Source organism: Sander lucioperca, chromosome 12 (genome assembly GCF_008315115.2).
Source record: "Sander lucioperca isolate FBNREF2018 chromosome 12, SLUC_FBN_1.2, whole genome shotgun sequence".
NCBI classification, from domain to species: domain Eukaryota; kingdom Metazoa; phylum Chordata; class Actinopteri; order Perciformes; family Percidae; genus Sander; species Sander lucioperca.
Window position 1 is genome coordinate 21,887,164 of NC_050184.1, and position 23,095 is coordinate 21,910,258.

At 47.0% G+C, this 23,095-nt stretch overlaps 1 protein-coding gene and 1 long non-coding RNA gene across 2 annotated transcripts; one reads left to right on the plus strand and one right to left on the minus strand.

The window, feature by feature from the left end:
* Positions 1-1,267: 1,267 nt before the first annotated feature.
* On the plus strand, positions 1,268-1,620 carry LOC118496370. Its single transcript, XR_004898935.1, has 2 exons — positions 1,268-1,350; positions 1,471-1,620. It is a non-coding gene; the product is annotated as an uncharacterized LOC118496370 (long non-coding RNA).
* A 2,883-nt stretch (positions 1,621-4,503) lies between these two features.
* Positions 4,504-23,026, minus strand: LOC118496487 (C-type mannose receptor 2-like). Its single transcript, XM_036008371.1, has 5 exons — positions 22,832-23,026; positions 10,577-10,793; positions 9,662-10,003; positions 6,850-6,950; positions 4,504-4,638 (listed from the first exon to the last, which is right to left on the minus strand). Exons 1-5 carry the CDS (start codon positions 22,898-22,900, stop codon positions 4,504-4,506), a joined length of 864 nt encoding a protein of 287 aa, XP_035864264.1. The 5' UTR covers positions 22,901-23,026.
* Positions 23,027-23,095: the final 69 nt, after the last annotated feature.

The following is a 23,095-nucleotide window of genomic DNA, read 5'->3' on the forward strand; positions in this document are numbered from 1 at the left end:
AGTCAGCTTCATCATATTCCAGCTTCATGTCAGTGACCATACTTTGGCAACAGGTGGCGCAGTTAGCTATCAGGTGGTTTTTGTTGGGTCAGACCCATCTTCTAGTGATGGGGGGCCGAGACTGAGAGCTACATGTTAAAATATGCACCAAACAAGCCACTTTGAAATTTTGCTGTTTTCATGAATACAAAAGTTGGGTGATCCCCCCCCCCCAGACTACAAAACGTTTGGTGACCCGCCCCCTCAACAAAGAATAAAAATGACCCTCCCCTATTGTCCTCCGGTGGTCCATTCCATAAATAGCGAACGGTCCCTTAGAGAACTCCTGCTGTAAACTGAACAAACGAGAAGCCTCCCTCAGATATCTTTATAACATACCAGGTTCATGTTTACATTAAGAACTGAGCCCAGAAAGTTAGTTTGAATGACTTGTTACTTAACAAGACTAACATGACAGTCACTGACAAACTACAGCAGTCATCAACACGATATAGTGCAGCCTGGTGACAGCAGCCAGAGAGGAGAGGGGCCATGAAACTACTGCACCATGGGAAACAATCAACAGGAACTGACTTCTGACTAACTGACTTCTGCTCTTTACAGGTGACTTTAGCTGACAACAGTTAACTCTGTTTTACTACTTACTACCTAATTATCATACACCATGATCAAATATGTCTAATAATATTAATAATCATTAAAATACTAGTGGATGTTACTGTCAGCTCAGTCAGCGTTAGCCTGACATCAACAGGTGTAGACAGAAAATATGATTATGAGCTCATTTACTGAATCAACCAACTCAGGTCTCCTTTCTTTTCTTTCTTTTCATCCACAACATTAAAGTCTTCTGCTGCTGCTGCTGGCGTTGTGCTGCAGACCGAGATACCTGCTCACTGGAACTTTCTATCCTTCTGTCAACTATTTTAGAGTGCACGCCATGTTCCTGGTCCACACAGGCACGCTCTCTGCTGCTCCTCCGTGGTGGTCAAACAATAATAACAAACCACTTTGAAAGTAGTGAAAGACGGGATTTACATGTACATGTACAAAAGCTATTGAAATTTGACCAAAACAATGATAACTTGCTTTTATCTTGTGCACAAGTGACTCGAGAAATGTACCAAAGCGACTGAGAACAACTGTTAATGAGTTGAGCTGCTCTACAATCTGTCCCTATCTTCCCCTGGTTGGGAATCACTGCCCCGGTATAATGCAGAGAGGGAGAGAGCCCTCTGCTGGCAAGATCTGTGCTAACATCCTAGAGACACACCTGATAACAGAATACAGGTAAGAGACAGGAATACCACCATCACACATCCTAGAGACACACCTGATAACAGAATACAGGTAAGAGACAGGAATACCACCATCACACATTCTAGAGACACACCTGATAACAGAATACAGGTAAGAGACAGGAATACCACCATCACACATCCTAGAGACACACCTGATAACAGAATACAGGTAAGAGACTAAGTCATCATGTGTTTGACCCTTTATGTTTCTCTGAATTAAAGAATGTTTCTGTCTCTTCTTGTTCAATGCAAGAACTCAACTAATAGAAACAGAAAATGCTGAGTCATGCTGCTAACCACCAACTCATGTTTTAAATAGTTAAAGAAAAGATTGAAACTCTTTTTGTTAGTTCATCATTTTCACAACTTTATTAAATTTATAAGAACAAAACAATTTGTATTCAAATTCACTCTTAAAAAACTCTTTTATTTCTTACTAAAATATATTAAGTTTATGACCAAATGTGACAAATAAAAATCCTAAAATCTTGATATTGAAGAAGCTGGAAGCTGTAAATATTTAGTATTTTAGTTTAGAAGATGTTACAGACACATAACAAGTCTCATGACTAACTTTAGGTAAATGTTTAAAGTTTGCATCTCTAATAAGGTGACAGAACAACAATCATACATATAATTACTTTATAATATTACTCTCACATGAAGAAAGATAGTTAGTCTGATGAAAATAGATTTTAAACATTCAACACTAAAGATAATTTATATTTTAAACAAATTAAATAATGTTAATGTCAAAACATCTCCACCACAACCTGAAAAACATCAACATCAAATATCAGAAATCAGTAAAACATGTCGGTTATATTTCCACACAGACAATAAATCAGATAAATACTAAAGTCTTGTTTTATTCTAACAACAGTCTGAAGCCCAAATATATTAAGTTTATGATCAAATATAACAAAGAAAAGCATCAAATCTTCATGTTTGAGAAGCTGAAAGCTGGAATATATTTAGTATTTCTGTTATAACTAAAAGTATTAATTGATTAAAACAGTTGGAATAATCCAGAGGTCATCAACCGTTACTATCAACAGAGACATCTTTGCTCCCCCAAAATATAGAAATCTGTCTGGAGCCACAAAACATATTAGAGCTTTATAATAAATAATTAATAAACATGATGTCATGACTTCTCATAAAAATACACGCCACTTTCCTAAAGCCAAGTGTATGTCTACGCTGTTAACAGCTGACAGCAGTCTGCAACATCACAGCGTAGACATATAACACGCCACTTTCTAAAGCCACGTGGCGTGTTATGGCGAGGCTACGGTTGGGTTTAGGAAACGTCACGCGCGTCAATTCACACACTATCGCAAGGTAATGTAAGTCAATGGAGGCCAAACGGCGTTGATGAACACGTTAAAAACAGAGTATGCGTCTTGGTAACCAATAATATCATACCACTTGGCTGTCATACAGACGCCACTTCATGAGATCAGTCTGTTGATCTCTATAATGAAGGTACCAGTCTATTGAAGTCTAAATTATTCTATTCACATCACTCATACGTCTAAATAAGCCTTCATTTATATTTTTAATATAATAATTTTTAATTTAAATTTATTTTTTAATTGATCCCCAGGATGGAAATGACTCCACACAGGCCTGAAATACACACATGCTCAGGACCTATTCATGCACAAATGGAGAGATGTCAGAGTGGGGGGGCTGCCAGTGCTGGACCAGCACCCTGAGAGGTTGGGGGGGGGGTACGGTGCCTTACTCAAGAGTTGGGATGCACCAGATCCAGGATTGAGCTTCAGATTCAGCTGAATATTGGGCTTTTTGACGGGGTTGGGTTTCTGCTGAACCTCAGAAGTTTTCCCAGTGAACTGAATCCTATGCTTGCACTCGGCGCGCTACGCTGGTCGACGTAATGACGGCGCCGTTGATTATGGGAAGGTGTTTACGTAGGAGGATCGTTCAATGCAGCAGGCTGTGAGAAAGTGGAAATGGAACTCGTGAGCAGAAAAAGTGATGTTTGGCAGAACTTTCAGTCAAAAGAAGGCAATTCAAGTCCAGCTTCATGTTCAATTAGCAATGCCAATTTGTCTCGTGGTGGCGAGGACCCTAAACTATACACAACATCACCGCTGTTACAACATTTGGTATGAAACATCTGAAAGAATACGAGTTGTGATGAAGGAATCTACAGACAGCAGCCAAAATGCAGCAACTTCAGGTACGGTAAAGGAAGGACAGTCACAGCTAAAAACTGGTGTTAAACAGACAGCCTCTCCCGGGCTGTCAGCTGTTCTCTCGGAGTCTCCCTACAGTGGGAGCGGAGCGACCCAACGGCCGGCTGCTGCTCGTTAGCTAATGTTAGCTTTCTAATTTCACAACATGCCTTTATCATACACTGGTTAGAGAAAATTTGCCAAACAGATTGTCACTCATCTGGCGATAGCAATGTGCTTCCTTACGATGTGAAAAGAACGTGTGAATTCAATATTAAGTTGTTACATTTAACTATTTTAGAGGCTGTGGACGTTGTTTACTTCATTAACGTGTTTACTGTGTTCATGGACTGAGGATGGGAGGAGGATTCAGCAGAATCTTAACCAGTGGATTCGGTATTCGGCCGAAACCCAAAAATCTTGATTCGGTGTATCCCTACTCAAGAGCACTTTGGCAGTATCCAGGAGGTGAACTGGCATCTCTCCAGCTACCAATCCACACTCCATACTTTGATCCGTACGGGGACTTGAACCAGCGACCCTCCGGTTCCCTACGGACTGAGCTACTGTCATCGAGCTCCTACTTATAATAATATGATGATGTTGGTCTTTGGACCAATACATTTCTTTATGTACGTTTACTTTGTGAACCTGGAGAATGATCTTTTTCTGTTTAGTATTTGTAATCCATAGCTAGTCTACGGAAACTCAAGATCTCTGTTGATGTTCGGCAACATTTACAGAATAAGACTGGAGACGTACGGAGGCTGGGATGCTGATTTTAGTTGACTAAAATGTTATGTAGCCTAAATTAAAGAATGTAAGAATCACTACAACAATAATAAATGAAAACTAAACTATTCATTACATATAAGTTATTGTCACTAAAGAGAATAATGGATGAATCAGCTGATTGGTGCAGCTCTATTCTGCTCCGTCACATCTTTGAGGAAAGAAACAGACTTTTCTCTGATGAAAACAGACGCAGCAACTCAACATTACAGCTCATCCCTCTTCCTCCTCCTCTTGTTTGTCTTCTTGTCTTCCTTGTGGAAGACTTTTCCATCGGCCTGCTTCCTCCAGCTCAGTTTGATGTTGTCGTCCCGCCCCTGGTCCCTCAGCTTCTGTTTGAGCTGAGACACAAAACTTATCTTATTAGTGGTCCAAGCCTGAGGGGGGTCCAAGCCTGAGGGGGGTCCAAGCCTGAGGGGGGTCCAAGCCCGAGGGGGATCCAGCAGAGCTGTGAACCCTATTGTTTTCCTAGAGATTATTTTTCCGTTGATAAAAGTCATGCTACAGCCTAAACCGTACATGGTGGGGGGGTACCATTTTCAGGACTGGTCCAGATCCCTGCCAGGACCTCGAACAAAACAATTCATCCACTTCCACCACTAGGTGGCGCTATAGCAGAAAGTTTACCACCAAACAAAATGTCGTAGCTAGCTACCAAACAAGCACTTTAGCATATCTCAGCCAAATTAATAGGTATTAGCGCAGAACTTGGTATTGTTGTTCAACATCCAACTAGGATGCTCTGTACCAAAATTGGCGAATTGAAGGTCGGCCATTAGGGGGCGCTATAATCAATGTTTATGTGTTTTGGCCAATAACTCTGCAATTTTACTGCATGTAAATAGGACATTTTCAATTGTAATTTCTCTGCCGTAGTAATTGCTATCAACATGAAACTTGTGATTCTTGTTTGGCATGCCGCTCTGAGGCTCTGTACCAAAATTGGCGAATTGAAGATTGGCCATTAGGGGGCGCTATAGTCAACGTAGACCAGTTTTGGCCCTTTTACTCAATCAATGTTAATGGGATATTTGCAATGGCAATTGTCAAGTAAGTTGAGATCCCTCGCCCTCACCAGCAGTGGAAGGTAAGGGACTTTCCACTGACGGCCTTTACATCACAGAGGGAAGTAAGGGATTTTCCACTGTTGGCCTCTACATTAGGAAAACAAGGGACTCTCCGTTGGAAACAGATGATGTGTAATGTAATGCACAAAGAATAATAACAAAGTTATGCAGGCATAAGTGTGATTTCACTATAAAGTGGTGTGTTTAAAAATGATTATATACCATGTAACCAAGATTGAAGTAAATTTATTAGTTGATTAGATAAAGAATAAGATAATAATGGGAAAGAAGCAATTGATTATGGAATAATGTGTTTAACCAAGATAGGACTGTAACAAGGAAGATGTTGAGACTTGTTGAGACTTGTTGAGACATGTTGAAAAATGTTGAAATGCTTGCTGTGAGTGAGGAGGCTGTACATGGGCCGGAGGTTGCACAAGTGACGAGAGAGTGACTCACGTTCATTCTTAGAGGAGGAGATATATACAAGAGGATTAACCATCCCCACCCGGCCGTGGGACACAAATTGATTATCCAGGATCACTCTTTTGTTCGCCCTGCCAGCGGTGACTGTTTGGATAGAGACTTTGCGGACTTTTGAATCGAGTCAGGAGTTTCAACTGAAAACCAGCGGTATGGCAGGACAGGAGGAACCGTACTGGCCAGTACATCTCCTCCCTCTCTCTCTACAGAGCCGGACGTTCCATCATCCCGGCTCCAAGCCTTTTCAACAGGGGTTTGAAAATTTTAAACAATTTTTATGAATTTTAGATCAAATTAATCGTTTTAAGTGTATGAACAATCAATATTAACGAATTATATGCTGCATACGCTCCCTTGCTAAATCCTGCAATAAAAGCACTTATTGAAGTTGAAGAAGAATTTGTGGACGTTGAATTCATGACGTTTCATCCTAAGTAATAAGTAACAGGAGGTGTGTTCAACAACTAAAGAGGTTCTAATAGGTTGCTCTAGCCATAGAAATTAAACAGACCCTTGGGGCTCACTGTACGAGCCACTAAAACCAAACCTAGCAACTACCAAGTGCACAGATCATTAAGAGGAGAGCTGCCGTTAACGTGCGTGACTGGTGTGGTATCTGACCCAGGGGCCATTCGGTCGAGTGCGGTGCTAGAGCAAGCAGGGTAGACGTACGGAAGAAGGCAGTTAGAAGCTAGGCGAGTCTCCTCGCCACCAGCTTAAATAGTCCCTTGACCTAGCAGGGTAATACCCATAGTCGAAGAGGCTCGGACCCTTTAAACGGAGAGCTGGTCCAGGACCCCCTCAAAGGGGTTAACTCGGGGATCTAACACAATGTACCACAGACCTTGCGGCTCACACCTCTTGATATTTCCTGACTATTGCACGCTCCTCGGGTCGTCGGGGACGACTCGTGCCGATGAGGCTTGGACCCTGTCATAACTGCTTGCAGTTCTAGTCTAGTTGTTTTTTCATAAAGGCAAAACAGTATAAAACATGATTTACCTGCTTCAACATGGCCTCCATCACAGCAGGGTCATTCAGATCCAGATTGTCGTTGATGTTCTTGTTCTCAAACTTCACTTTCACCACTTTCTTTGACACCACTTTATAAAAATCAAACATTATGAGTTCAAACATTTCTGTCTGGATAATAATCAGCATCCTGTTCATTCCTCATCATCAGTTTAAACAATAGATTCAACACTAACTTATCATCTGCAGCTGATCACCACTGCATGCTAACTTTACTAACTATTCCATGGAAATGATCCACATCATCCATCCATCCATCCATCCATCTTCTTCCGCTTATCCGGTAACGGGTCGCGGGGGTAGCAGCTCCAGCAGGGGACCCCAAACTTCCCTTTCCCGAGCCACATTAACCAGCTCCGACTGGGGGATCCCGAGGCGTTCCCAGGCCAGGTTGGAGATATAATCCCTCCACCTAGTCCTGGGTCTTCCCCGAGGCCTCCTCCCAGCTGGACGTGCCTGGAAAACCTCCCTAGGGAGGCGCCCAGGGGGCATCCTTACCAGATGCCCGAACCACCTCAACTGGCTCCTTTCGACGCGAAGGAGCAGCGGCTCTACTCCGAGCTCCTCACGGATGACTGAGCTTCTCACCCTATCTCTAAGGGAGACACCAGCCACCCTCCTGAGGAAACCCATTTCGGCCGCTTGTACCCTGGATCTTGTTCTTTCGGTCATGACCCAGCCTTCATGACCATAGGTGAGGGTAGGAACGAAAACTGACCGGTAGATTGAGAGCTTTGCCTTCTGGCTCAGCTCTCTTTTCGTCACAACGGTGCGATAAATTGAGTGTAATACCGGACCCGCTGCGCCGATTCTCCGACCAATCTCCCACTCCATTGTCCCCTCACTCGCGAACAAGACCCCAAGGTACTTGAACTCCTTCACTTGGGGTAAGGACTCATTCCCTACCTGGAGAAGGCACTCCATCGGTTTCCTGCTGAGAACCATGGCCTCCGATTTAGAGGTGCTGATCCTCATCCCAGCCGCTTCACACTCGGCTGCGAACCGATCCAGTGAGTGCTGAAGGTCACAGGCCGACGATGCCATCAGGACCACATCATCTGCAAAAAGCAGCGATGAGATCCCCAGCCCACCGAACTGCAACCCCTCTCCACCCCGACTACGCCTCAATATCCTGTCCATAAATACTTCAAACAGGATTGGTGACAAAGCGCCCCATCCTTACTGTACACAGCTTGGATGTTTCCCCGCTTCCCCCTCCTGAGGTGGCGAACGGTTTTCCAGAAGCACCTTGGTGCCGACCGAAAGTCCTTCTCCATGTCTTCTCCGAACTTTTCCCACACCCGCTGCTTTGCCTCTTTCACGGCAGAGGCTGCAGCCCTTCGGGCCCTTCGGTACCTTGCAACTGCCTCCGGAGTCCCCTGGGATAACATATCCCAGAAAGACTCCTTCTTCAGTCGGACGGCTTCCCTGACCACCGGTGTCCACCACGGTGTTCGTGGGTTACCGCCCCTTGAGGCACCTAAGACCCTAAGACCACAGCTCCCCGCCGCAGCTTCAGCAATGGAAACTTTGAACATTGTCCACTCGGGTTCAATGCCCCCAGCCTCCACAGGGATGCACGAAAAGCTCCGCCGGAGGTGTGAGTTGAAAGTCTGTCGGACAGGGGCCTCCTCCAGACTTTCCCAGTTCACCCGCACTACCCGTTTGGGTTTACCAGGTCTGTCCAGAGTCTTCCCCCACCCTCTGACCCAACTCACCACCAGATGGTGATCAGTTGACAGCTCTGCCCCTCTCTTCACCCGAGTGTCCAAAACATACGGCCTCAGATCAGATGAAACGATTATAAAATCGATCATTGACCTTTGGCCTAGGGTGCTCTGGTACCAAGTACACTTATGAGCATCCCTATGTTCGAACATGGTGTTCGTTATAGACAATCCATGACTAGCACAGAAGTCCAACAACAAACAACCACTCTGGTTTAGATCAGGGAGGCCGTTCCTCCCAATCACGCCTCTCCATGTGTCTCCATCATTGCCCACGTGCGCGTTGAAGTCCCCCAGCAGAACTATGGAGTCCCCTACTGGAGCCCCATACAGGACTCCATTCAAGGTCTCCAAGAAGGCCGAATACTCCGAGCTCTTGTTTGGTGCATACGCACAAACAACAGTCAGAGTTTTCCCCCCCACAACCCGCAGGCGTAGGGAGGCGACCCTCTCGTCCACCGGGGTAAACTCCAACGTAGCGGCGCTCAGCCGGGGGCTTGTGAGTATCCCCACACCCGCCCGGCGCCTCACACCCTGGGCAACTCCGGAGAAGAAAAGAGTCCAACCCCTGTCCAGGAGTATGGTTCCAGAACCGAGACTGTGCGTAGAGGTAAGCCCCACCAGATCCAACTGGTAGCGCTCCACCTCCCGCACAAGCTCCGGTTCCTTCCCCCACAGAGAGGTGACGTTCCACGTCCCCAGAGCCAGCGTCTGCTGCCCGGGTCTGGTCCGTCGAGGCCCCTGACCTTCACTGCCACCCATGTGATTTGTTTCTATTAATTTAGTTATTTAGTTGTGGGATTTGTTTTAAACATCTAACTTTGTTCTTTAAGATAAAATATAATTTCAGAGTCACTTTTGATAAGAGGACACATCTGTTCTGCACAGTTTGTAGAAATAAAGGAAGATTTTCACTCATTCTGTTAAAAACATCTTGAGAAAACCGTATCATCAACTTAAAATCCTGAATCTAATTGTGAGTTGAGTATATCATTTCATCCATATTGTCCTGAATCTAAATGTAAAAGCTGTTTGAATCCCGGGTTAGCACTCACCTGGACCGTAGCAAATGAACGCTCTCTTCAGATCACAGGGCCAGTCCTCCCAGGTTCCTGATTGGCTGAAGTCAGCAGCCACACAAGTCTCGTAGTTGTTATCAGGTTGCCCGTTCTTCCAGAAGCTGAATGAGGAGGTACTTCCATCTGACCACTTCCAGGAGTCTCTGAAAAGGCCGATCCAGCCCCAGATAGAGTATACTCCAGGTAGTATCACCTGTATCTTCTGGTTCTCTGTCATGTTTCTCACACTGGCCAGGTCTGTGTGGTGAGCTCTGCAGTAGCTCTGGGCTTGAGTCCATGTCATAGAGGTTTTGATGGAGACAAAAGTCACATCTGACCCTGAAAAAGAAGCACAGAGAAGTGTAGAGGCAGCATAACATACAACATCCCATCCATCCACATCTGTGATTCATGTCTTTATAAAATTTAAACTAAATCCACTGATATATAAAGAACCACATCAATAAACTAATGAATAACTTTATGTCTTAACAGTCTCTCCACATTAATAAGAAATGTCCTTACATCTACAAAACAATCTAAAAAACAAGATTATATTGTTGTTTTTCTGCATATGAATATTTTCTCAGGTTAATTAAACACACATTATGTTTGTATTGTAAGATGTGTGCAAATGAGCATGCACGAGTCCAATCGCTATAATATAATATGATATGTCTTCCTCTGGTGGTGATGCTGATGAACCACTAAGCTGTTGTACTGCTCTCATTCCTGCCGTCTTATTATCTGCTGCTCAGTCAGCTGTTTGAATGGTACTCTTTGAATGGTATTAACCTGTGTGAAAGCTGCTTTTTGTCAGAGTGACTGACTGATACTACAGAGGCCCGAATAATGAAAACAAAGAGGCAAAGAGAAGCAGAGAAGGAAAACGTCACTAGTTAATATTCTCACCTCTGACATCTGCGCAGATTGGATATATCCTGCTGTCACTACAATCGTAGTCGTACCAGAGTCCAGTAGAATACATCACTGTGCAGACGTTTCCACTGTCTCCAGCATTTGGTTGTCCAGGCGCCCATCGTCTGAACTCCATCTCCCCGGGTTTGTAGAAACTTGTGTTTGACAGTGACCACCTCCAGCTGCCACGGGACAGTCCTATCCAGGCTCTCTGATTGTGATATAAAGAATTAGACTCTGGTCTAGCTTTTTGTTGAAGACCATATGTACTTCAAGAGCATCACACAACACCTAAGGATGCAAGCATCCTGCAGTCAGCGCGGGATTGAAAACTGGAAGTGGACCTTGATAAGAAGCTTGTGTTTCCCCCAGAAATAGTAGCTACAACACTCTGGCCAGATATGGTCCTGTGGTCTCCAACAACAAAGCTGGCATATGTTGTGGAATTAACAGTACCATGGGAAGATGGGGTTGAAGAGGCTTATGAGAGGAAAAAGAACAAATACTCAGACCTGGCGGCTGAAGCATCCCAGGGCAGCTGGAAGACTAGCATCTTCCCAGTAGAGGTGGGATGCAGAGGATTTGTTGCCACATCTACCACCAGTATGTTGAAAAAAATAGGGGTGAAGGGTCGCTCCCTCCAACAGGCCATCAAGTCCATGTCAAGTGCTGCTGAGAAAAGCAGTAACTGGCTCCCAGTTGGGCCAGCAGTAACTGGCCCAACTGGGCAGCAAGGTAGAGACAGATGGTATGCGGTCAGGCTTAGGCCCGACTCAGGGAAAAGGACGCCCCTGCCATGCAGAGTCCATCAGGGATATGGAGGGTATGGCATGGAGGGGGGTGTACCTGGGACGCTAGGTACACTGTTGAGCCCTCTGGAGACGTTGTGGGCTTCAATCAACGAAACGTCGATGAAGCAAGGTGCCCACCTGATGACCCCAATGACATACCTCACCCTCCTTTTCACCACTCCACACCGACTGCTACTGTCAAGACTTTCCTACTAAAGGGATTGAAACATCTAGTTCTATTAGCTTTACTGATCTTCTGGAAGAAAACCCAGTGACTGTTGTGAAAGTGCAGCTGACAACAAGGGAAAGACCGTGTGACAGCATGCAGAGACCGCTGACAGGAGGAAATAGAACCAACGGGGCTGTTATGGGCTAGCTACCCATAGCAGCAGGCTCCGTCACCCTATTAGGGCAAAAGAGCCACCTTATCTGGCTACGAAAAGTTCAAAAAGAAGAATACCCCTGGAGTCTGCGAGAGCAGGGGTGCAAGAAGACTCACAGACTGATCTCCCGGTAATGACCCTTGGAATGGACATGACAACGAATGAAGGAAGTAGTAAGACTCTTGAGAAACCAGCAGCTGGACATGTTCTTCAGACTTGCGTGTGTGGATGGGCGAAAGTAACATCAACCCATGGTCTTAAGGTACATCAGGGACGGAAGAAATGCCTGAAAACCACCAACTCAGGGCCCCGCATTGACCGGATTCTGTCAAGAAGAAGGTTAAATCAGTCGGATGAAACTCAGCGGCAGGAAGAAACCCACAGTCCGCAGAGAATCAGCACCCCAGGGAACGAGGAGGAAGCTTCAGGCAGAACCATCAGTCCAAGACAACAACCAGCCCACCGCAAAAAAGAAAACATGCATCAAGTCCCGTCGGCTGCAAGAAATCCAACAACTTGTCAAAGAGAGGCGACGGCTAAGAAAGTTGTGGAGAAAGGCAACGGCAGAAGAAAGGGAAGGAATTGACCTCCATCAAGAGGACCTAAAACACAGGCTCTCAAAACTCCGCCGAGCAGAAAGCCTACGGATGCGCCGGAAGAAGAAAGAAAAAGCCAGAACCGATTTCTACAAAGACCCTTTTAAATTTGTGAAAGGAATATTCACAAAGGAGAAGAGTGGATCCCTGAAAACATCAAAAGACCAGGTTGAAGAACATCTGAAAACCATCTATACTGATGAGAAGAAAGATGAACCGATCGTTGTCCCCACTGACATCCCTCCAATATCCCCCCCACAACATCAGTTTGACATCAGCCCTCCTAAGCTGAGCGAGGTGAAGCAGGCAGTAAAAAAAGCAAGATCGGCATCTGCACCAGGCCCTAACGGCGTACCGTATAGTGTCTACAAGAACACTCCAGATGTTTTGAAATTCCTGTGGAAAAACATGAAAGTGGCGTGGGACAAGCAAATCATCCCGAAAGCCTGGCGAAGAGCGGGAGGGTGTTCATCCCGAAAGAAAAGAACTCAACCACCACTGAACAGTTTCACCAGATAAACCTTCTGAACATTGAAGGCAAGATCTTTTTCAGTGTGTTGGCACAACGACTGACACAGTATTTAAAACAAAACCACTTCATTGATACATCAAGCCAAAAGGCTGGCATCGCAGGCTTTTCGGGATGTCTTGAACATAACAGCATCATATGGCATCAAATCCAGACTGCAAAGAAAGAAGGGAAAGACCTCTACGTCTTGTTCCTCGATCTGGCCAATGCCTATGGTTCAGTCCCTCATTCATTTCTCTGGGCTGCCTTTGATTTCTTCCAGGTGCCGACTACAATCACAAATCTAGTGAAACACTACTTCCAGGATCTACAGTTTTGCCTCAAAACATCAGGCTTCACCACAAGTTGGCAACCGCTGGATGTAGGCATCATGGCGGGGTGCACCATCTCCCCATTGGCCTTCACGATGGCAATGGAGATCATTATCAGAGCCTCAAAATGGGTCGTGGGAGGAGAACGACTGCAATGTAATCAGAGGTTAACACCAATTCGAGCCTACATGGATGATTTAACAACACTTACAACAACTGTCCCCTGCACTAAGAGACTGCTAGAGAAACTTCATCAAAATATAACATGGGCGAGGATGAAGTTAAAGCCTAATAAGTGCAGAAGCATTTCCATCGTGAAAGGCCAAGTCACAGACCAAAGATTTCATGTCGGCGAAACACCTGTCCCAACTGTTTCAGAAATGCCAGTGAAGGGCTTGGGGAGATGGTATGATGTGAAGCTCAAAGATCAGTTTGAACAACTAAAAAATGACATCAGCATGTACATGGAGCGCATCAACAAGACCTTGTTGCCAGGAAAACTCAAGTTGTGGTGCTTTCAGTTTGGCATACTCCCAAGACTCTTGTGGCCGTTAACTGTGTATGAGATCCCTATCACCAAGGTTGAAAAGTTGGAACGGTTGATAAGCACACAGCTGAAGCAGTGGCTTGGAGTCCCACGTTGTTTAAGCTCCGTCGGACTTTATGGACATGGCAAGTTGGAATTACCAATCACAGGGCTCGTGGAAGAGTTCAAATGCACCAAAGCAAGGCTCGTCATGACCCTAACTGAATCTGAGGATGCAGTCATTCGTACAGCGGCCCCCCGGGTGGTAGCAGGAAGGAAGTGGATTCCATCAGAAGCTGTTCAGAGTGCAAAGTCTGCGCTTCACTTCAGAGATGTGATTGGACAAGTACAGCATGGGAGGGCAGGGTTCGGACTCATCCCAAAAACTTGTCTGTGGCACAAAGCAACATCAGTGCAGAAGAGACGGCTAGTGGTAGAAGAAGTCAAGAGACAGGAGGAGGGAGAGCGACATGCCAAAGCCGTCTCAATGGCCAAGCAGGGCAGATGGACCAACTGGGAGGGCCTGGAGAAGAAAAAGCTCAGCTGGCGTGACATCTGGCAGATGGAGGGAGCGCGGCTGAGTTTTGTCATCAGAGCCACATACGACTTGCTACCCTCCCCCCAAAATCTGAAAGTGTGGTATGGAGAAGATCCCGCCTGCCCCCTGTGTCAAGTACCTGCATCCCTAAGGCACATTCTATCAGGGTGCACTACAAGTCTCACCCAAGGGCGCTATACTTGGCGGCATAACCAAGTACTCAGAAAGCTGGCATCAATATTGGAACAGAGGCGGACCACTGCAAACAACCTCCCACAAACATCAGCAGGACAGGTCAACTTCACAAATTTCGTACCAGCTGGCCAACATCAAGAGCATCACACAACACCTAAGGATGCAAGCATCCTGCAGTCAGCGCGGGATTGGAAACTGGAAGTGGACCTTGATAAGAAGCTTGTGTTTCCCCCAGAAATAGTAGCTACAACACTCTGGCCAGATATGGTCCTGTGGTCTCCAACAACAAAGCTGGCATATGTTGTGGAATTAACAGTACCATGGGAAGATGGGGTTGAAGAGGCTTATGAGAGGAAAAAGAACAAATACTCAGACCTGGCGGCTGAAGCATCCCAGGGCGGCTGGAAGACTAGCATCTTCCCAGTAGAGGTGGGATGCAGAGGATTTGTTGTCACATCTACCACCAGTATGTTGAAAAAAATAGGGGTGAAGGGTCGCTCCCTCCAACAGGCCATCAAGTCCATGTCAAGTGCTGCCGAGAAAAGCACAAACTGGCTCTGGATCAAGCGGAAGGACCCCAACTGGGCAGCAAGGTAGAGACAGATGGTATGCGGTCAGGCTTAGGCCCGACTCAGGGAGACCACCACCTTAGCCTGCTACGGAGACCAGCACCTCAGCCTGCTACGGAGACCAGCACCTTAGCCTGCGGTGTTGCTCGATGCTGCTAGCCGTTAAGGGGACATCCACAGCGGTGTGCGGAAAGCGGGGCGAGGGTAGGAGTTGAAGCTAGGTGGAAAGCTAATGCTAGACGGCCACTTGTGCCAGGCTTCACCTGCTACGGAGACCAGCACCTCAGCCTGCGGTGCCACTAGCCGGAATACTTGACAGGTTTCGCCTGCTACGGAGACCAGCACCTCAGCCTGCTACGGAGACCATCACCTCAGCCTGCTACGGAGACCAGCACCTCAGCCTGCTACGGAGACCAGCACCTCAGCCTGCGGTGCCACTAGCCGGAATACTTGACAGGCTTCGCCTGGTACGGAGACCAGCACCTCAGCCTGCTACGGAGACCAGTACCTCAGCCTGCTACGGAGACCAGTATCTCAGCCTGCGGTGCCACTAGCCAGAATACTTGACAGGTTTCACCTGCTACGGAGACCAGCACATCAGCCTGTAGTGTTGCTCGATGCCGATAACCGGTAAGGGGGTATCCTCAGCCAGGGCCGGCTCTAACCCTTTGGTTGACCTAGGCGAGATTGAGTTTTGCGACCCCTCCCCCCCCCTAGTCTTGCATTGCCAGATCTCCACAGTGCTGTGTCAGCGATAGAGTAGCAATGTATGTTCATTTTAGTTTCCAGCTTCCATGTAAGTTAGATGGCACCAACATTTGGTCTAATCATAATCTATATATATATAATCTAATCAAAATTTTGAGCATTAAACACTTAATTTCCTGCATTCAGGTGCATTTTTATCCACCTATTTCTACCTTTTTCTGAATCAATTTATGCTGGAAATATCTTTATGTAAAGGGAAACATAGATTACAATCCAAATATAAAAACATAATGGAATATATTACAGTAAGGCTCTCAGGCATTCTGTATTGCTTTCATCTCTTTATTCTCCTGTAGATCGTCTTTTCTAATTATATCTGAGTCAGCACACATGTAGCCTAGCATCATTTACTCTTCCCTTCTCTTTTACATCTTTTGTTGGGGAAGTAACCTCCTTAAATGTGCATATGACAATTTTTCACCTCAATGATACATTAATTCATTTTAATGAATTAATAAACCCCTGGACTGTAATATTTCTGATGTATTTGAGCAAGATTTCTGCTCATGTTCAAAACTTTGTGCACATTCAAAATATGTCTCATCTGTGTTCTCTGAGATTTGGAGGAGTCGTGATATTTTGAGAAAAATAAAGTGATAATATGCTATTACAAGAATAAAGTCACTATATTTCAGAAAATAATCTACCTGCACCATAGCCTGCTGTGCATTACGTGATTGCGCTGCTGAGACGGTAGATCTCAGACCTCCTGACAGACTCAGAGCCCCGTTTGAGACTCTGGTCTCTGAGTGAGACAAAGTTTAGGGAAGTGGCTGTACGTTACTCTACATCGGAGGTGGAAACCCGAAACTACGGCAGAAATACACGGAACACAAACGGGACACATCTGCTGCAGCATGTCGACAGCAGAGCGCGTCCTTTATAAACCTGAAGCTGTACAGACCACGGAAGACGCGCTGCAGCAGCTCCGTGGTCTGTACCTGCTGCTCGTCTCTATTGTTACAGAGAGAGAGCACACTAAGAAGGCTGCTCGTCTCTATTGTTACAGAGAGAGAGGACACTAAGAAGGCTGCTCGTCTTTATTTTTACAGAGAGAGAGGACACTAAGAAGGCTGCTCGTCTCTATTGTTACAGAGAGAGAGGACACTAAGAAGGCTGCTCGTCTCTATTGTTACAGAGAGAGAGGACACTAAGAGACCCACAGGTCTGCTTCAGAGCTCCGTGTGTTTGAGTCTGACCCATAGACTGGAAACGTCACGTCATGGGAACTTCAAACTAAATCATTAGTTTGAGGTTTTTGAGGTTTTCCCCCAATTAGACACGGCGCCCCAACACATTTGACGCCCTAGGCAATCGCCTAGTTCGCCTATAGCAATCGCCGGCCCTGTCCTCAGCGGTGAAACGCGGAGGATGTCCCTAGCTCATACTCCTAGCTCATACGCAGGAGTATGAGCTAGGTGGAAAGCTAACGCTAGCCGGCCACCTGTCCCATCAATCCTGCTTGCAAGTGTCTCTTTGGACAACAAACTGGACTACATCCAACTTCAATGAAACTCCCAACGCGAGTTCAGAGACTGCTGTGTTTTTGTTGTTGTGGAAACATGGCTGAACAACAGTGCTGCTTTGTCCCCAGGTAAGACTAGCTAGTGGAGGTGGGCTTTTTTAACACGGACTGTTGCAGAAATGAGCTGCTTGTATCCAACTAACTGCTAACCGCTGGTGGAGTTTGTGACTCTTAGATACCGACCATTCTACATTCCACGCTAATTCACGGCTGTGTTTATACTCTGTGTTCACAGCCTACCAAGCGCTAATGCTAGTATGCGTTAGCTGAACTTTACAGAGCCTATAATGTGTGTGCACTAAATGTAGACTGTTTCGTATGTCGTTTTCATATAATGTCGTTTTTATATATTTTAATTGTGTAACCACTTGAGCCACGGTGAAACGTTGTTTCGTATATATGGTTGAAATGACAATAAAACACAGTTGAGTTGAGTTGACTGTCTTACTGTCTGTCTGTCTGTCTGTCTCACTATCTCTCTGTCTGTCTGTCTCACTGTCTGTCTGTCTGTCTGTCTCACTATCTGTCTGTCTGTCTGTCTGTAAATGGTAGGCATGGCTTGGGAGTGGACTGGATTTGGTGTCTTTCATCCACATGAGCCAAAAACACATTTCCTGGCTTTTCTCGGCCTAGGAGGCACAAATTTAAAAAAGAATATCACATTTATGCTACATAAGTGACCCAATTTAAAGATATATTCAGCTTTCCAGCGGTGAAATATCCCTGTAAGAGAAATCCGATGAGATCAACGTATACACTTTGAGTCAATATTCAAGAAATTTAATACAATTTTACGGTTTTTGAGTTTTTCATTCAATATCACTTAATTCACATGATAACGCGTGGATGGAAACTCGGCTACAGTCTTCTGAAGGTTAAAGGTCCCATGACATGGTGCTCTTTGGATGCTTTTATATATACCTTAGTGGTCCCCTAATACTGTATCTGAAGTCTCTTTTATATAGACCTTAGTGGTCCCCTAATACTGTATCTGAAGTCTCTTTTATATAGACCTTAGTGGTCCCCTAATACTGTATCTGAAGTCTCTTTTATATAGACCTTAGTGGTCCCCTAATACTGTATCTGAAGTCTCTTTTATATAGACCTTAGTGGTCCCCTAATACTGTATCTGAAGTCTCTTTTATATAGACCTTAGTGGTCCCCTAATACTGTATCTGAAGTCTATTTTATATAGACCTTAGTGGTCCCCTAATACTGTATCTGAAGTCTCTTTTATATAGACCTTAGTGGTCCCCTAATACTGTATCTGAAGTCTATTTTATATAGACCTTAGTGGTCCCCTAATATCCATCTTCGTCCGCTTATCCGGTAACGGGTCACGGGGGTAGCAGCTCCAGCAAGGGACCCCAAACTTCCCTTTCCCGAGCCACATTAACCAACTCCGACTGGGGGATCCCGAGGCGTTCCCAGGCCAGGTTGGAGATATAATCCCTCCACCTAGTCCTGGGTCTTCCCCGAGGCCTCCTCCCAGCTGGACGTGCCTGGAACACCTCCCTAGGGAGGCGCCCAGGGGGCATCCTTACCAGATGCCCGAACCACCTCAACTGGCTCCTTTCGACGCGAAGGAGCAGCGGCTCTACTCCGAGCTCCTCACGGATGACTGAGCTTCTCACCCTATCTCTAAGGGAGACGCCAGCCACCCTCCTGAGGAAACCCATTTCGGCCGCTTGTACCCTGGATCTCGTTCTTTCGGTCATGACCCAGCTTTCATGACCATAGGTGAGGGTAGGAACGAAAACTGACCGGTAGATCGAGAGCTTTGCCTTCTGGCTCAGCTCTCTTTTCGTCACAACGGTGCGATAAATTGAATGTAATACCGCACCCGCTGCGCCGATTCTCCGACCAATCTCCCGCTCCATTGTCCCCTCACTCGCGAACAAGACCCCAAGGTACTTGAACTCCTTCACTTGGGGTAAGGACTCATTCCCTACCTGGAGAAAGCACTCCATCGGTTTCCTGCTGAGAACCATGGCCTCCGATTTAGAGGTGCTGATCCTCATCCCAGCTGCTTCACACTCGGCTGCGAACCGATCCAGTGAGTGCTGAAGGTCACAGGCCGATGATGCCATCAGGACCACATCATCCGCAAAAAGCAGCGATGAGATCCCCAGCTCACCGAACTGCAACCCCTCTCCACCCCGACTACGCCTCGATATCCTGTCCATAAATACTACAAACAGGATTGGTGACAAAGCGCAGCCCTGGCGGAGGCCAACCCTCACCTGAAACGAGTCCGACTTACTGCCGAGAACCCGGACACAGCTCTCGCTTTGGTCGTACAGAGATTGGATGGCCCTGAGAAGGGACCCCCTCACCCCATACTCCCGCAGCACCTCCCACAGTATCTCCCGGGGGACCCGGTCATACGCCTTCTCCAGATCCACAAAACACATGTAGACCGGTTGGGCATACTCCCAGGCTCCCTCCAGGATCCTTGCAAGAATAAAGACCTGGTCCGTTGTTCCACGACCAGGACGGAATCCGCATTGTTCCTCTTCAACCTGAGGTTCGACTATCGACCGAACCCTCCTTTCCAGCACCTTGGAGTAGACTTTACCGGGGAGGCTGAGAAGTGTGATACCCCTGTAATTGGCACACACCCTCTGGTCCCCCTTTTTGAAAAGGGGAACAACCACCCCGGTCTGCCACTCCTTAGGCACCGTCCCCGACTTCCACGCAATGTTGAAGAGGCGTGTCAACCAAGACAACCCCTCCACACCCAGAGCTTTAAGCATTTCTGGACGGATCTCATCAATCCCTGGGGCTTTGCCACTGTGGAGTTGTTTAACTACCTCAGCAACTTCCACCAGGGAAAGTGACGACAATCCCCCATCATCCTCCAGCTCTTCCTCTACCATAGAGGGCGTATTAGTCGGATTTAGGAGTTCCTCAAAGTGCTCCTTCCACCGCCCTATTACCTCCTCAGTTGAGGTCAACAGCGTCCCATCCTTACTGTACACAGCTTGGATGTTTCCCCGCTTCCCCCTCCTGAGGTGGCGAACGGTTTTCCAGAAGCACCTTGGTGCCGACCGAAAGTCCTTCTCCATGTCTTCTCCGAACTTCTCCCACACCCGCTGCTTTGCCTCTTTCACGGCAGAGGCTGCAGCCCTTCGGGCCCTTCGGGCCCTTCGGTACCTTGCAACTGCCTCCGGAGTCCCCTGGGATAACATATCCCAGAAAGACTCCTTCTTCAGTCGGACGGCTTCCCTGACCACTGGTGTCCACCACGGTGTTCGTGGGTTGCCGCCCCTTGAGGCACCTAAGACCCTAAGACCACAGCTCCCCGCCGCAGCTTCAGCAATGGAAACTTTGAACATTGTCCACTCGGGTTCAATGCGCCCAGCCTCCACAGGGATGCACGAAAAGCTCCGCCGGAGGTGTGAGTTGAAAGTCTGTCGGACAGGGGCCTCCTCCAGACGTTCCCAGTTCACCCGCACTACCCGTTTGGGTTTACCAGGTCTGTCCAGAGTCTTCCCCCACCCTCTGACCCAACTCACCACCAGATGGTGATCAGTTGACAGCTCTGCCCCTCTCTTCACCCGAGTGTCCAAAACATACGGCCTCAGATCAGATGAAACGATTATAAAATCGATCATTGACCTTTGGCCTAGGGTGCTCTGGTACCAAGTACACTTATGAGCATCCCTATGTTCGAACATGGTGTTCGTTATAGACAATCCATGACTAGCACAGAAGTCCAACAACAAACAACCACTCTGGTTTAGATCAGGGAGGCCGTTCCTCCCAATCACGCTTCTCCATGTGTCTCCATCATTGCCCACGTGCGCGTTGAAGTCCCCCAGCAGAACTATGGAGTCCCCCACTGGAGCCCCATGCAGGACTCCATTCAAGGTCTCCAAGAAGGCTGAATACTCCGAGCTCTTGTTTGGTGCATACGCACAAACAACAGTCAGAGTTTTCCCCCCCACAACCCGCAGGCGTAGGGAGGCGACCCTCTCGTCCACCGGGGTAAACTCCAACGTAGCGGCGCTCAGCCGGGGGCTTGTGAGTATCCCCACACCCGCCCGGCGCCTCACACCCTGGGCAACTCCGGAGAAGAAAAGAGTCCAACCCCTATCCAGGAGTATGGTTCCAGAACCGAGACTGTGCGTAGAGGTAAGCCCCACCAGATCCAACTGGTAGCGCTCCACCTCCCGCACAAGTTCCGGTTCCTTCCCCCACAGAGAGGTGACGCTCCACGTCCCCAGAGCCAGCGTCTGCTGCCCGGGTCTGGTCCGTCGAGGCCCCTGACCTTCACTGCCACCCATGTGGCAGCGCACCCGACCCCAGCGGTTCCTCCCACAGGTGGTGGGCCCATGGGTTGGAGAGAGAGGTGCCACGTAGCTTTTTCGGGCTGTGCCCGACCGGGCTCCGTGGCAAACCCGGCCACCAGGCGCTCGCTGACGGGCCCTCCATCTGGGCCTGGCTCCAGACGGGGGCCACGGGCTTCCTCCGGGCAGGGTCACATCATCTCTACCTCGTTTTTTCATAGGGTTTTTGAACCATTCTTTGTCTGGCCCCTCACCTGAGACCACTTTGCCTTGGGAGACCCTACCAGGAGCACAAAGCTCCAGGCAACACAGCCCTCAGGTTCATAGGGACACACAAACCTCTCCACCACGATAAGGTGATGGTTCCCGGAGAAGGTCCCCTAATACTGTATCTGAATTCTCTTTTATATAGGCCTTAGTGGTCCCCTAATACTGTATCTGAAGTCTCTTTTATATAGGCCTTAGTGGTCCCCTAATACTGTATCTGAAGTCTCTTTTATATAGACCTTAGTGGTCCCCTAATACTGTATCTGAAGTCTCTTTCATATAGGCCTTAGTGGTCCTCTAATACTGTATCTGGAGTCTCTTTTATATAGACCTTAGTGGTCCCCTAATACTGTATCTGAATTCTCTTTCCCTAAATTCAGCCTTGGTGCAGAATTACAGCTACTAGAGCCAGTCCCACAATGAGCTTTCCTCAGGATCTGCCATTTCTGTGTCTGTAGCTATTGAGGAGGAGAGAGGGGGGGTCAAGGTGGAGGGTGGGGGTGTGGCCTTGACCAACGTCCGCTTTGATCGTTTGAAAGCCATCATGTCTCTCTCTCATGGGTGGGCCAAATTCTCTCTGCGGGCAAAGCAGAGAAAGGGGAGGTAACCTTGCTCCTTATGACCTCATAAGGAGCAAGATTCCTGATCAGCCCATCTGAGCTTTCATTTTCTCAAAGGCAGAGCAGGATACCCAGGGCTCGGTTTACACCTATCACCATTTCTAGCAACTGGAGGACCATAGGCAGGCTGGGGGAACTCATATTAATGTTAAAAAAACCTCATAATGTGACAATTTCATGCCATGGGACCTTTAAACTCAAACACTTTAGACTTCTACTACATTTCAAAGATAAATATTCTACTTTTTCCTGCTCTACATTTAGTTATTAGTTCCTATGGAGGGTTTCAAACCTCCTGTCAGAAAGACTTTGAGATGAAAGAGAGAAAAGTGAACTCACGTAGCTGTTGTTGGAGTAGAACATGTTGTCTAAATTTGCCGTGTTGTTCAGGATCTTCATAACCTCCATGTTGTCTACAGTGGCCAGGTCTCCGTCTTTCTCTCTGCAGTATCTTTGGGCTTCAGTAAAGTTCTTCCTGTCATAAACAAAATAGTACTGACGTCCAGCAGCTGATGAGACAGCACTCAGCCCTGTAGGGACACACACATATAGAGCAGATTTAATATTTTATACTATATTAATACACAATATTATATTTCAATT